Source organism: Myxocyprinus asiaticus, chromosome 18 (genome assembly GCF_019703515.2).
Source record: "Myxocyprinus asiaticus isolate MX2 ecotype Aquarium Trade chromosome 18, UBuf_Myxa_2, whole genome shotgun sequence".
Classification (NCBI taxonomy): domain Eukaryota; kingdom Metazoa; phylum Chordata; class Actinopteri; order Cypriniformes; family Catostomidae; genus Myxocyprinus; species Myxocyprinus asiaticus.
Genome location: NC_059361.1, coordinates 26,162,840 through 26,178,785, shown reverse-complemented (window position 1 = coordinate 26,178,785; position 15,946 = coordinate 26,162,840). Strand labels below are relative to the sequence as shown.

Below are 15,946 nucleotides of genomic sequence, written 5' to 3'. Positions count from 1 at the left end.
GGTGATGTAAACATTTTAAAATGTCCCTACTGCATGACAGATATCACTGAAATCGGTGTCCTGAAAAATCACACCTGTCTCTGTGACAGCCCTAGGCTCTGTAACAGCAAAAAAAGAGTCAAGGGGGCTGCCCGCAAATCAGAGAACTAGCCAGTCAGAAATGCTCTTTGTGTGTCAGTCATTTTGCACATTCAGGTTTGCTAACATTCGGTTGACTGACATGTCTTTGGAGGCCGGTGTTTTGGAAAGAGGACACATGCGGACAGAACACCGCACTAAAATACTCAGACACTCCAGAATCTACAGAGCGAAAACACACAGCGTGACCAGTGTAGTCCGAATCCAGAACAAGTGACCTTTTTTGAGCCGGTTCTTTTAATCTAGTGACACATACAGTGTGAGCAGTGTAATCCGATTCCAGAACAAATGACCTTATATGAGCCGGTTTCTTTTGAATCTATACAGTGACAAATACAGCGCGACCAGTTTAATCCGATTCCCGAACAAATTACTGTTATGAGACGGTTCTTTTGAATCTATAGAGTGACACACATTGCAACCAGTTTAACATGTTTCTCGAACAAATGATTGTTATGAGCCGTTTTTTTCTGTCTATAGAGTGACACATACAGTGCGACCAGTTTAATTAGATTCCCGAACGAATGACTGTTATGATCTCGTTCTTTTGTGTCTACAGAGCGACACATACAGCATGACCAGTTTAATTCAATTCCTGAACAAATGACTGTTCTTTTGATTTTCTGTGAAATTCTGAAATTCCATTTTTGTAAGAATCTCTTCAATTAAAATATGAGATGAACTCATCATTTGGTAACAGGCTGCTGAGGGATGCAAATCTAATAAGAATTGCATTTCTTATTTCCAAATATTTATTTCCCAAAAGTAGTAAAAGAATAGTTCACGGAACCATTAAGGAACCAGGATCGTTAAAGGTGCACAAAGTAATTTTTATAAGTATGTTGAAGTGGCTTACATTGGCTTACACTGACACCTAGTGGCCTGGATGCTGTCTCATTCAAACACAGTAGTTTCCAGTTACCAGTGCCATTATAGAAATTCACTATGCACAGTAAACCAGAATTAATTTAATCCATGAATGAAAGTGTATAATAACAGGGCAGTCACAGATTAAGCAAGTAGCATTCCGCTTGTCATGTGATTCTAACATGGCTGCCATGAGGCGACCCTACTAGTATGTAGAAAAAAAGAGCTTTTATAAGGTTACTGATATGACTGAACTCTTCATCTCACACTAGTGGTCATGATTTTATACATACAGTTGAAGTTTATATACACTTACTGTAGGTTGAAGTCATTAAAACTCATTTTTTTAACCACTCCACATTTAATATTAGCAAACTATAGTTTTGGCAAGTCATTTAGGACATCTACTTTGTGCATGACACAAGTAATTTATCCAAAAATTGTTCACAGACAGAATGTTTAACTTTTAATTGACTATCACAATTCCAGTGGGTCAGAAGTTTACATACACCAAGTTAACTGTGCCTTTAAGCAGCTTGGAAAATTCTAGAAAATGATGTCAAGCCTTTAGACAGTTAGCAAATTAGCTTCTGATAGGAGGTGTACTGAATTGGACATGTACCTGTGGATGTATTTTAAGGCCTACCTTCAAACTCAGTGCCTCTTTGCCTGACATCGTGGGATAATCAAAAGAAATCATCCAAGACCTCAGAAAAAACATTCATCTGTACAAGCAAAAGTACGCAAGTATAAACACCATGGGAGCACACAGCCATCATACCGCTCAGGAAGGAGACGCATTCTGTTTCCTAAAGATGAACATAGTTTGGTGCGAAAAGTGCAAATCAATCCCAGAACAACAGCAAAGGACCTTGAGAAGATGCTGGAGTAAACAGGTAGACAAGTATCTAGATCCACAGTAAAACGAGTCCTATATTGAACTAACCTGAAAGGCTGCTCAGCAAAGAAAAAGCCACTGCTCCAAAACCACCATAAAAAAGCCAGACTACAGTTTGCAAGTGCACATGGGGACAAAGATCTTACTTTTTGGAGAAATGTCCTCTGGTCTAATGAAACAAAAAAATTAACTGTTTGGCCATAATGACCATTGTTAGAGGAAAAAGGGTGAGGCTTGCAAGATGAAGAACACCATCCCAACTGTGAAGCATAGGGGTGGCAGCATTATGTTGTGGGGGTGCTTTGCTGCAAGAGGGACTGGTGCACTTCATAAAATATCAACATAAGAAAGGAAAATTATGTGGAATTTCAAGCAACATCTCAAGACATCAGCCAGGAAGTTAAAGCTCGGTCGCAAATGGGTCTTCAAAATGGACTATGACCCCAAGCATACCTCCAAAGTTGTGGCAAAATGGCTTAAGGACAGCAAAGTCAAGGTATTGGAGTGGCCATCACAAAGCCCTGAACTCAATCCGATAAAAAAGTTGGGGGCAGAACTGAAAAAGCATGTGCAAGCAAGGAGGCCTACAAACCTGACTCAGTTACAACAGTTTTGTCTGGAGGAATGGGCCAAAATTTCAGCAACTTATTATGAGAAGCTTGTGGAAGGCTACCCAAAACGGTTGACCCAAGTTAAACAATTTAAAGGCAATGCTACCAAATATAACAAAGTTTATGTAAACTTCTGACCCACTGGGAATGTGATGAAAGAAATAAAAGCTGAAATAAATAATTCTCTCTACTATTATTCTGACATCCTTAAAATAGTGATCCTAACTGACCTAAGACAGGGAATGTATTTTTACAATTAAATGTCAGGAATTGTGAAAAACTGAGAAAACTTCTGACTTCAACTGTATGCTTCAAGGTTACTATTCATTTCGCATTCAACTTTTTAAATGAGGAAAAAAAATTACTGAGTGAACTTTTAAGAGAGATCAGAATAGGAACCAGAATTGTTAAACTCATTTTTGTTCCCATACCTACTAGTGACTAGTGAGCATGAGAGGGCATGTATTCCTTAAATTCACAAATTAGCTAGTGAGAGAAGACCAGATCTTTTCCAACCTTCACATCATCATAACCCGACCTCTAATGCCAACAGCAATTTGTGTTCAGAATTTACATCACAGCCAGCAAAGAGATCATCAAAAGTAATGATCAATGCAATAAATTGAATTCTGTAGCGCTAAACTTCATAAACATGGAAATCAACCTCAAAATCAAGCGTGACACTGACTGTGAAATGACCACGACAGAGCCTGTTCTTCTATTAGTATGCATCCAGCAGCTTGTGGCTGCACTGTCATCATAACGTGTCAGCTATTTCAGACCTCACAAATATGTGATAGAGCTTTACAATGTCCTCATTCAATTATTCCACCTAAAGGTTGTTTAAAGTATGGATAATATTCCAGAATCTGGCTTTAAATCATTTGTGGGCATCTATTTGGCAATGATATCCAGTAACGGAAGGCATAAGTGATATCAGCGCAATCACAAGCACTGCTATCATCCCCGACACTCATCAAAATGGCTGGACCTTTTCTAAAAAGCATTCATTTGAGAAAGTCGCTGACTATGTTATGAGACAATATTGCTGATATCAACAATGTGCAATATGGAAATAACAGTGGCAGAGAAATATGCAAGCTACAATAGGCCGTATGGGACATTACTCTAAAATAAATTATGCTTGAATACAACAAAAGGCTGATGAAAAACTTTTCTCCTGGCGGGATAGCAAAAATATATTCAGGGCTAAGTTAAACAATACCAGTGGGGTAGTTTTTGGGAGCTTGAGGGTTTGTTTCTGTAAATACATATTTACAGTTGAAGTCAGAAGTTTACGTATACTTAGGTTGAAGTCATTGAAACTCATTTTTTTAACCACTCCACATTTAATATTAGCAAACTATAGTTTTGGCAAGTCATTTAGGACATCTACTTTGTGCATGACATGAGTAATTCTTCCAACAATTGCTTACAGACAGATTGTTTCACTTTTAACTGACTATATCACAATTCTAGTGGGTCAGAAGTTTACATCCACTAAGTTAACTGTGCCTTTAAGCAGCTTGGAAAATTCCAGAAAATGATTTCAAGCCTTTAGACAATTAGCCAGTAAGATTCTGATAGGAGGTGTACTGAAATAGAGGAGTACCTGTGGATATACTTTAAGGCCTACCTTCAAACTCGGTGCTTCTTTGCTTGACATCATGGGAAAATCAAAAGAATTCAGCCAAGATCTTAGAAAACAAATTGTGGACCTCCACAAGTCTGGTTCATCCTTGGGAGCAATTTCCAAATGCCTGAAGGTACCACGTTCATGTGTACAAACAATAGTATGCAAGTATAAACACCATGGGACCATGCATTTCAAGCAACATCTCAAGACATCAGCCAGGAAGTTAAAGCTTGGTCGCAAATGGGTCTTCCAAATGGACAGTGACCCTAAGCATACCTCCAAAGTTGTGGCAAAATGGCTTATGGACAACAAAGTCAAGGTACTGGAGTGACCGTCACAAGGCCCTGACCTCAATCTGATAGAACATTTGTGGGCAGAATTGAAAAAGCATGTGCGAGCAAGGAGGCCTACAAACCTGACTCAGTTATACCAGTTCTGTCTGGAGGAATGGGCCAAAATTACAGAAACTTATTGTGAAAGAAAGCTTGTGGAAGACTACCCAAAATATCTGACCCAAGTTAAACAATTTAAAGCAATGCTACCAAATACTAACAAAGTGTATGTAAACATCTAACCCACAGGGAATGTGATGAAAGAAATAAAAGCTGCAAATCATTCTCTCTACTATTATTCTGACACGAGTTTAAACTGAGTCTAAACTAAGTTTAAATGTATTTGGCTAAGGTGTATGTACATTTCTGACTTCAACTGTATATATATATTATATATATATATATATATATAAAAAGAACAGTGATTTGTACAACCAATTCTTATAAAAACACATAATTTATCAATGTTCTAATCATGGAGGAACATACATGCCAACACACACCTTGAATCCACTAATGGATAGCTGAAGGATTGGAGCAAACTTTCTTCAAGGTGTCTCAACTATTTCTTTTGTTTTGACTTTTTGGTATCCATTATATTTTCATTCCATCCTCATCCTCCTGCGTTGAGTTCTGAGAGTTTGGGGTCACTTACACAATACCAACAAACAGCAGCCCCCAGTCCCTTGCTTTCATCAACAGACATGCATCACGGGGGGGGTGTTGGGAGGGGTTTGACTGCAAACACCTGGGCAGTGTTGATCCAATTAGTGCAGGGAGGTCTCTGAGCGAAGCACACTCCCTTGCCACCCCTAACAGCGTGCTTTGATTTTTCAAAGTCAGAGGAAAAGTCTGTATTGCTGGTAATATCTGAAAGCTGCAGGTTTTGACCGTGAGAAGCACGCTGCAATGCAAAGCTGCTTTTTAAAGAAAACCTGCGCATATCGAACGATCACATTCATTCAGCTATATAATTTGTTTTTCCTCCAGCTCAAAATAAATTATTTGTGTTTACAGATGAGACGGATGAGTTGTCACTGTGTTTAGAATGCTCAATTACTGTAAGTGATAAGGTGCTGGACTTTCCTGTCACATTTATTTTTTATTTTTTTTGCAGATGCTCAAAAGAGAAAATCGAGGTTACAGAGGCCAATTTCTGGATGGTTTAAAGGCAGAAATGTGAAGCTAATAATTTTATAAAATCACTTAGATTAATTCTTCTGTTAAAATTCATGTATTATCTGAGCTGAAAAGTTATATAAATTGTAATTTTTAAAGTAATTTTAGGGTTAGTTGACATTTCATTGTCATGGCAATGAAGTTGTAAAATGGGCTATTATTTTACACAGAAAAGATTAGTATGTGATTTTATCACACTAAAATCACGTTAACATGCATACTGTTTATGTCTTGTGGCTATACTTTTGAAACAGTGAGTATTTTAACATTCAGAAATTGGCCCCATTCACTGTCACTGTAAGTCCCTCACTGTAACCCAGTTTTTTGCTTTTTTTAAAGAAAAGGAGGGGCAAGTCAAAATTATTTTTTGTGGTAATCAATATTATACCATAAATGCTGTTGATGGAAAAAAATAAACAATCGTCATAATATTAATAACTACAGTCTTGACCAACACAAAATAGGTTTCGCTTGAAAGCTTAGAAGCTCTCCATTCCAATGCATGCAGGCATTATGACCAAAACTGAACAAGTACATTGAAATTTGCAGATAAATCAGAAGTGTTCCGTTTTGATAATTTATAAAGAAATTTGCACTGTACATATTATTGCAATCAGTAAAACCATCAAACTGATCAAATAGCCATGTGTCATATGTCATTAGAAAGCTCTCAAAGAGTAGAATACAACCTGCCTATTTGTTACTAACAGACAAAAATATAACGAGTAATAACAAAGTATATGTCTTTGACAATTATGTTGTTATAGCATGTATGCCGCGTTTTTGCACATAATTTCACGAAAAAGTTGATATTTATTTCTGTTGTAATTAACATTATGCCACAAATGTTGTCGACTGAGCATAACTTGTATTGAACCCGGAACATTCCTTTAATTGTTCTGACAGTATTGAACTTTGGTTACAGAAATATCTAATTAGTTGAGAAAACTGTATTCAATGTATCAGGGAATAGATAGAAATAATGAATTTAAAAATAATGATCATTATTAAAAACATTTTTTACATTTGACTGATGAAATCCCTTTGTTGACAGTAAATTGCAATTCAGTAAATTCCTCTTCCTGTCATTCCCATTCAAATTACAATTCAGCATCCTGTGGGCCATTGCCTATTCAATTAAACTTTCTCACAAATTGAAAGGGAATTCAATTTAATTTATTTCCTGAATTCATTATTTTGCCCAACCCTGACATATGCCAGAAAACATTTAGAAATTAAAAAAAAATTAAAAATTCCTTTCTCGCTTACATACATAGAAAGCCTCACATGTATCCTGTACATAAAACAAATAATACAGCTTCAAAAAAGCTCTTATGAGTGTGAGCTGAAAGCACTTTCTGGTACGGAGTGTTTGTATTTTGAGTTTTTGAGAGCACAGCAGAAGCGGTGCTGTGAGATTAAAGGAGGCAAAGAGGAGAGAGGGATGGTAGAATAAGGAATGAGAGAATGATTTATTTAACTTCTTTGTAGATGACAGAGGAGAGTGGGAGAGAGTGTGTCCTTCTTTAATGCCAACTTTCACTTCTTGCCCCACCTTGAACATTGAATAGGTCTTCCATTTTTTTTCTGGTGTTTGCTCCCTCTATGTAAATTTCGATCTTGTCCTTGTTCCCCACTCTCTAATTACACCATCCATCTGTCGCATTTAATTCATTTCAGTACAATTCAAAGTTCAGTTCAGGTACATTCAATTCTCTCTCTCTCTTTGACAGTGTCATGTCAACACCATCTGTTTGAGGACCTCTGTTGATAAATGAGGTGTCGTAAGCAGGTAAGACTTGGGGCCCCTGGCGACCCCATCTCTTCCGTTTCTCCTCCCTTCAAAGCCTCCATTCTTTCACACCATCACAACTCACACTAATACAGAGAAATTGGCTCCTAAACTCATCCCAAGACAACTTCTATTAGAAGTCATTAGTTGAGAGTGCACTGTATAACTCTGATCATGATCTGACTCATCCAAACAGTGGGGCTACATCACAGTACTTTGTCATCTGAAATTAATCATTTGAATAGCAGTGCATTGGTAAAAGAAGACAAGAAGAGTAAGTGAAGCATTAGAATATTTTTTTTATCATTCACACAGACATGATCAGACATGATCTGTCACTCTTAAACCTCTCATTTTCACCTCAAATTAAATAATCTTTCTTTCCCGTTGCCAGTAGACTCTGCCATTTGTTGCCATGGCAGTCAGGCTGCCACAGAACCTCTCATATTCAGCAATGCAAAAATCATATCATCATATATTGTGCAACTCGACAGAGAATTTAATTATCACTGCCAAACAAATAATATGAAATGGTGCATGCTTGCTATTCAAAATATCTCTCTCTCTATATATTTTTTAAAGCAAATTCATCTTTGGTGGAATGAAGTCCATGTACTAATATAGAATTGAAATATGGGTTTAACCTGCCATAACTTAGTAAATCCTTAAGGGGCAGTTAACACCAAATGCATTTTGTGAACATCTGCACGTTTTAATTGTTTTTCTATGTAAGGCAGACGTCTTTGACTGAGAGTCTCGCAGTTTTTTCAGCATCTTAAGCAGGAACATTTTTAAGGTGCCTTGTCAAATTAAAAGAACTAGAATTTTTAAAAACTCCCCTCAAAGACTGAATTCTGTTGCACTCTTCATATCTTGCTGAATGGCCCCTAAGGGGTTCTGTCTTGGGGAAATGACCAGGAATCAGATTTTACTTGTTGACTAAAGGTTCAGAAAAAAGGTGACTATTTATAATTTTATTTCAAAACAGCTAGTAGTAACAAATAAAAGATGAAATGCATAAAAAATATAACTTTGATGTGATTGGTTTAACCATAAAATGCATAAATCGGGTCTTTAGTGACCTGGGACCTCATTCCACCCCTTGTACATCATCCATTTTTTGGAGCTGTGCCCACACCTCTTTAGTATTCCTCAATCTCTCTCTCTTATAAATAGTGTAACACACACAAAAAAAAAAAAAAAAAAAAAAAAAAATTCGGCATTTGGGTGTACTACTGAAATTATGTAAGTCTATTTAGACTCAATATGTGCCTGAATACTTATGTGCAGAGCATGTGAGTGGAGCGGAGCATTGAGCGGTGATAATTCCACCTGAGCGGAGAGCGCATTTTTGAAGATTCCGCTCCGCTTGCTCGGGCCGCTCAGTGCCACTCCCTCAACCCAGAATGCGCTTCGTGATATGCTGGTTTGGGAATCTGCGAAATAAGCAATAGGCCTGAGGTTATGGAGCACTAACATTGTTTTAGTGAATTTGCAAACCTTATAACCTAAATAAATGCAAAGTATTAATCAAAGCTAAGAACGAAGAAATCGAAAGGGAGTGTGGAGAGACCGTGAGAATTAGCAAATATTCCTTTTGGAATCATACACGTCACATTGCCAGAGAGCACGAGGATGTGCTATGCGAACATGGTAGCACAGCAGAAGGTGAGCTTGTAGGCTACTCTACTATTCGATAATAAATTAATAGATAAGTAATGTATCTTGTTATTTTGCCATCATGTCAGTGCAGCTGCCAGCTAGATGCAGACCCGGGTCTGCAGGGTTGCGAACATTAGAGCACCCTCAATTGAATATGTAAGCTTAATAATACTGTATATTGACAAAGCATTTTTCCTTGAATCCCGGCGAACACACAAAAAATCCCTGCATCAAACCTAATAAACATGTATGATCTTGCAGATCAGTGTGTCCTAATTTGCTGGCGCAGCATTCTGCTTTCATGCCTCTATTGTACAATTGATAATTTGATTAGTAAAGATTTCCACTCTCACATAGAGAATTTCATATTGGAATTATCTTACTTAATCGAACGCCTGTTGCTTTCGATTCCTGCTTCGGGATAAAGTGGCACATAACTGCTGGTCAGTTTTCCAAAGCCAAATCCACACCTTAATGAGAAGTGAAACTTAAACAAAAAAAGATTCTAAATTAGTGGTTGCAGATAACATCTTCCGACATCGCTTGCTGCATTCATGCGCAGAGAAAAAAAGCTACAAATGATTGTACATTAGAAAAAATTAAATGTTGGACTATAGTCTATATTTCACCCAGAGGGGCTCCTCAGCCCATGTGGGCAAAGGGGCAGTTGCTTGGGCCACTGTAGCTACCCCTGTGTACATGCTTGGAACCAAGTATACTACAGAAAAATGTAACGTCAGAGCGGGATTTGTGCGAACGCTTTTTTACCGGTGAGCGTGAGCGGTACTTGAGCGGAGCGTCTGCTTGGGCCGTGAGCGGCTGAGCGGAGCGCACACGCATGGACCGGGTTATTGAGCGGAATGTCACACCTCGCATGCTCTGCTTATGTGTAGCTTATGTATAGTTTATGTGTTATGTATAGCATAATATGTGTTTGAGACTCAGTTGCATCTCATAAAATTTCAGTGTGAAGTAATGAATACTATTCTAGATTTGTCCTGATTTGTTGCTCATTGAGATATGAAAAATAAAACATCAACATATATCAAAATATATTTTATTCTATTATTTTCAAATTGTCTTGAAAATATTTCAAAAATGTTACACTATCTGGGTATTTTGTAGATCCATTTGTGATAGATATACGTGCCGGGTCTCTAAAGACCCGAATATGTAAAAGTGTTTGGTGAAATTCCCATGCATTATATGGTTAAATAAACAGTATGTTAATACTGTATAAACATCTAGTAGCCTACAGAATATTACAGTATTGGTGCTTGTTGACAGTCGCAAGTGTAGCTACACTAAATGTTCCATGTGCATTTAAGCCAGAACCTGTGTAAACATTATTATGAAACGGGAGCATGAATTTACATTAGACTAAATAACAAAAAACAAATCCAAACCCAGAGAGGGGATTTTGCCTTGTAATTTCAGAAGTCCACCACGCACCACAGCCAGGAATGTTGTCTCATGCTCTGAATAGACGGATTTTTCATTGATAGATTACTTATTGATTGCTTAAGCTAAACTGGGATCTACAAACATCTAAGTAATAAAAATACATATGTTTGTTTTTGTTAATGCAGCACTCATTTGCACATTGAATCACGTTTAATGAAAGCTTTGTGCCAAACCGTCATGAATGTTTCAGGCAGTGATGGCAGCTAGAGACTTGAGACTTCCAGGAAAGTGTAGCCATCATACAGACTGCAGCTGGTGCAATATCAAACAAACCAAAATCTGTTACACAACATCCATCCTCAACCCCAGGCTGATCAATATCAAATGGAGACATCCGTAAATGTATTCTGGAGAAACTTTTCTCTGGAACACTCCCCAAACTCAGCATTCTCTTCAGTCCTCCATTCGACCATTAATTCTAATGCTTTGAACAAATTATCAAATAGAATGAAATCCGGTTGCCAAAGCAGTGGAAACAAATTTGAGACAGAAATCTTAAATAGAGCGTATGTGAGAGTGACTGATAAATGCACAGTGCTTCAATGTAAGAGTGTAATTCAGATCAGTGTAAAAGCTTTCACGTTGGCGAAGATCTTGCAGCGACTTTTAACACCAAGAGCTTTCTGGATGCTCCAAGGTTAGATCTCATCTTTGCAATTTGATAAATGTGATGGCTACATTGTCTTTAGGCAATTGTAGATTGACCTCAGCAGGAGTGAAATGACAGTCCCTTTCTATTCACCCTTCACAAGGCTCTCTTTCTGATTCTTTCATTTCAGTTCAGTTTTATCCCCTCATCCCGGCGATAAGCCCCACCATTCAGTCTTCATTTCTGACCCAAATAGCAGGCTCCTGGTGGGTGCTGCTCCAGTAACTCTGGCCAGCCTCTTTGATGTTGCTCCAGAGCGTCAGCGCAAAGCCTGTCACTTCAACTCTGAAGCTCTTCAGCCGCCCAAAAGCAGCTCTGCTTTTCATAGCCATATCATCCCCATTGCTTAGCATTATCCTATATACTTCATTCAGCAAATACATAATACTCAGCTTTAGCTCACTCTCATATCTCCTCATTGACTCCAACAGCAAACATATCAGTCTGTGACCCAACGCCCTGATTGTGATTAACAATCTATGACTATGTGTCTCTGTTAGCTAGGTGGATCCTCAGTGTGGTTGCAATATCCACTCTTGGGCCAGTAGAGCTTCCCACTACTTATCCATAAGAAAGAGAGGGAGAAAAAGAGGAATTTACAGTGAATGGCAAAAAAATGATGCACCATTTATGTATGGGTGAAAAAGGAGGTCAGATTTAATTTAAAAATTGGCTCCCATTTCTCATTTCTACAGATGAAAGCTCATAAATGAAAAAGCCTGGCCTAACGCCCAGTATGGAAATATAAATGTTATGAATAATGCTTCTGTCTCAATCACCAGGTCTCCTTTAGTAAGGTGGATTAGTATGGAACAGCACCTGCTCAAAAGAATGCACGTCTTCAATTAAAGAAATCCAAGGGGGGTCTCGAGTCTCAGAGGTGGGTTCCTTTCCTCTGTCCCACTCTGAGGAACCTTGTTATGGTCTGCAAATAAAATGTGCTGTAGAAAATCAGTCTGGATCATTAGCAGCATCCATGGCTGCACCTCCTCCACTGTGGCCAGTGCCTCAGAAACCAAGCTGGTGATTTACAGACTGTTGGTAATCATGAAATGGCTCCTTTGTTAATGAAAATGCCCACAGATCCATACAGACCGTTTTGCAACCATCATTCACTGGTAAATATGTAGCAGTAAGTGAGCCACAACCAAGCTGCACTGATAAGGCAGTAGATTTAACAAATTGGCTCAAAACATATGTCTTGAGTCAGAAAATCAGCATGTCTATGTCATGTACATTGACAAAGGCTGTACATCAGTGACTAATGTTGCACAGAAAGGACTAAGGCTTACAGTACATGCACACTAACTGTCAAATGTGCTCGCATTTATACACCTTTATCAGCAGGGAAGGACAAGGTCAAGAAGTTGGCTGTCCTGCTATCCTTGACGTGAAAGAGGTATATTGTTGTTCCCTGCCTTCAAGTTCCTCTTAACATATAAAAATCAAACTGCAAACTTTCTGCAGTTTCTTAAACTATCAGCATTTAGTTCAGGGATTGGCAAACTTTTTGACATGGAGTGCCATTTTTTATTTTCCTGGTCAATGGCTGTGCCAACAAATATGCTGCGTGATCATGAGGAAGGATTACATCAAGATGTAGATTGGAACGAAGATGCGGAATTTCATATGAATAAAATAGTCTACTCCTCTCTCGCTGTTGCTGATGTGCCAGTGATTACCCCTCCGTGTGCCATAGGTTGCCGACCACTGATTTAGTTGATTAGATAGTAAATATCGATTGTTTTCCATTTTTTTCCCTGATGTTTTAGCCATAGTGATAAAGCCCTGTTAACCAATTCATCTTAAAGGCACAGTCCACCCAAAAATCAACCTCATGTTGTTCCAAACCCCTATGACTTCTTTTAGTCCCAAAATAGAGCTGGCCAGCTTTGTCTTATCCATCAATCCTTCTGTCTATCCATCCTTCTTACCATCCATCCATAAAACCCTCCCTCCATCTATCCCAATCCATCCATCCATCCATCCATCCATAAACCTATCCTTCCAGCAATCCACTCATCCATCCATTCAATCTTCCTTTTATTTGTCCATCTATCACTCATCATTCTTGCCCACTTTGTATTTCGAATGTATGTTTGTCTCTTAGAGCTTTACCACAAAGCTTTACCATTTAATGCGACTGTATGATTAAACATCTCCTTTGTCCTCCATGACTTTCAGGTTCACTAGTTATTTCATATGGTAATTACATTGCTCATGCGAAGAAATATGGCATTCCGCTGCAGATGAAAGTTCAAGTTTGGCGATACAAAGAATACATACAGTATTTCAAAGCTGCATATTTTATTGTTGCAGGAAAGTGAGTAGAAAATATCTTTAAGATTTTGAATACAATATAATTTATAATTTGCTATTTGTGATTTATTATTTACTAAAACTAGAAGCCCTCCTGTGTGACATTATATCTTGGTCTGTTGCGTTGTCCGAAAAAAATTAGCGTGATCAAAGCCTAGTGTGACTGCCCCTTCATGCAGTGGAAGAAGGGGAAGAAAAAGAAACATGGTAGCTTTACAGTGGCATCTGGGGACTGGTGCAACCATTAACTATGTGAGAGTGAGAGGGCCTTAATGAAGTGAACTGTGCTCTCAGAGTTAATGAGAGAGTGAACTCACCACTAGAGCAGTCCAGTCCTCCCCAGCCTGGCTCGCACTGACACGTATCAGGAGATACACAGCGACCGTGGGCACACTCCTCAGAACAGCGAGCTATCAAAGAGAGAGAGAGAGAGAGCAAGAGAAAGAGAGAGGGGGAAAACAATAGGAAGAAAAAGAACAAGAGCAAAGAGATTTAAAAATAACAGAGATGGCCAAAATATTCTATTAAAACATTTTGCAGAGAATGAAAGATGTTTGAGATATGGTGCCATCATTAGCAGACACAAAAAAGAGGTTGGATCCATCTTGCATATGACTGTTCTCTGCAAAAATTACTGTTTAAACTCCTAAAGGTGTCCTTTTGACTGCTAAAGGAATTTTATCACACAATATGTAATTTCTACCACTAAACTAATAAGGTTATATTCCGTTCATTATAATTACTGAGTCAACCTCTTAGATTCAGCACAAGAATTTATATTTTACAAACAACAGTGAATATGCTGAATCTAATGAGCATGTGCAAGAGGAAATTAACATTATAGAACTCATTGCTCACTCACTCTAAATTAAAACCAAATGAACGGTGAGTCTCTTAAACCCTTAAAGCTGACTAGGTAGAGCATCGCACTAGCAACGTCAAGGTCAACTGTTTGATTCCCAAGAAGCACACATACAGTATACCTTGAATAAATCTGTTTAAAAAGGCTAGATGCAAAAGTACAAATATGTATTTTTATTTAAGCCCACATGATAGTATTAACATCACAACTTACAGTAAAATTTGATTATTTAAAGAACTTTTATTATAGAAATAGCTCACCCAAAAATGAAAATTCTGTCATTATTTGCTCACCCTCATGTTGTTCCAGACCGATATGACTTTCGTTTTCTGTGAAACACAAAATGTGTATGGATAAAACATGGAATGAAAGTGAATAGTGACTGAGACTAACATACACATACATTCAACATCTCCTTTTGTGTTTCATGGAAGAGTTTGCAACAAAATATGGGTGAGTAAATGATGACACACACTCATTCAAATAATTTTAAGATTTACACATTTAATTTAATAACAAAATTCCATTAAATTTGAGTAATCTTCCATTAAAAAAAAAAAAAAAAAAAAATACACATTTGAAGTTTTATTAATTTAATTTTGTTAAACATTAAACATTACACATTACATTTGATGGAACTTCAAAAAAAAAAAAAAAAAACAAACTGCATTTTTAAAACTAGAAATTTAAGGTATAACAAGTCACTAAACATTTTTTATTTGAAGAGACATTCATGTTTTTTAAAGTGCAGTTTTGAGTTTCCCGCAAGCCTTAATTTAGCCGCCCCCAAGTCTCAGCTGATCTGCTGAAATGAAGGATAATGACCAGACTGGCCATTTTCCAAAGATGGCTGTAACTTGTGCATTCTCACCAGAGCTGTCGAACAGAGAGCAAAACTGCACCTTTAAAACGCTCACTCTGATCAAACACTGAATACCAAACAATTACTTAGTACTTAGTCAACATCTTCACATGAACTGGTTGATCTGTGCAAAACAAGCCGATATAAGCAGCCAGAGCCATAAGGAAACAAGCTGTAAATCCCTCCAAATATGATCAGCCTGCTCTTACCACAATGCTCAAGCGCAGCACCAGCCAGGCTTCGTGCTGTTTACAAAGTGTGCAGTTTTCTTGAAAGTTGTTTATTCCTATTGAATAACACGGCAACAAATTGATTGTCTATAGTAGAATTAGTATTTCTGCCTGGGCCCTTGCATTCAGTCAGGTATTTGGATTTGGTAAAATTATAAAATGACCTACTTTGATTTTTTGCCAGCTTTTTTTCTAAATGTTTTTTTAAGCTTTTTTGTTGGACAGTATATTGAAGGAAAAGATGAATTTAAAGGCAAAATACATAGGCATATAGCATGAATAATGCTTGAGGTAGTGAAGGTCACCTGGCACAGCAGGACTCAAAGCTACAGGCTCTTATCAGAGTCAGGAAACAGTCGGTCCCCAAAGCTTCTGGAACAATCCACTTTGATTGGAATCAGCAGTGACTCTCAAAGTATGGGCGGAAGAGAGTTTGTACTTTAAG

General features: G+C 37.8%; 1 protein-coding gene across 2 annotated transcripts in view; it reads right to left on the bottom strand.

Annotated features, from left to right (window-relative positions):
* The window catches only part of LOC127455990 (multiple epidermal growth factor-like domains protein 11), a 196,577-nt gene that overhangs the window by 106,470 nt on the left and 74,161 nt on the right, over positions 1 to 15,946 (bottom strand). For both annotated transcript variants that reach the window (XM_051724242.1, XM_051724243.1), the window contains exon 6: positions 13,865 to 13,957. In XM_051724242.1, coding sequence (XP_051580202.1) covers positions 13,865 to 13,957 — 93 coding nt within the window. The remainder of the gene's footprint in view (positions 1 to 13,864; positions 13,958 to 15,946) is intronic.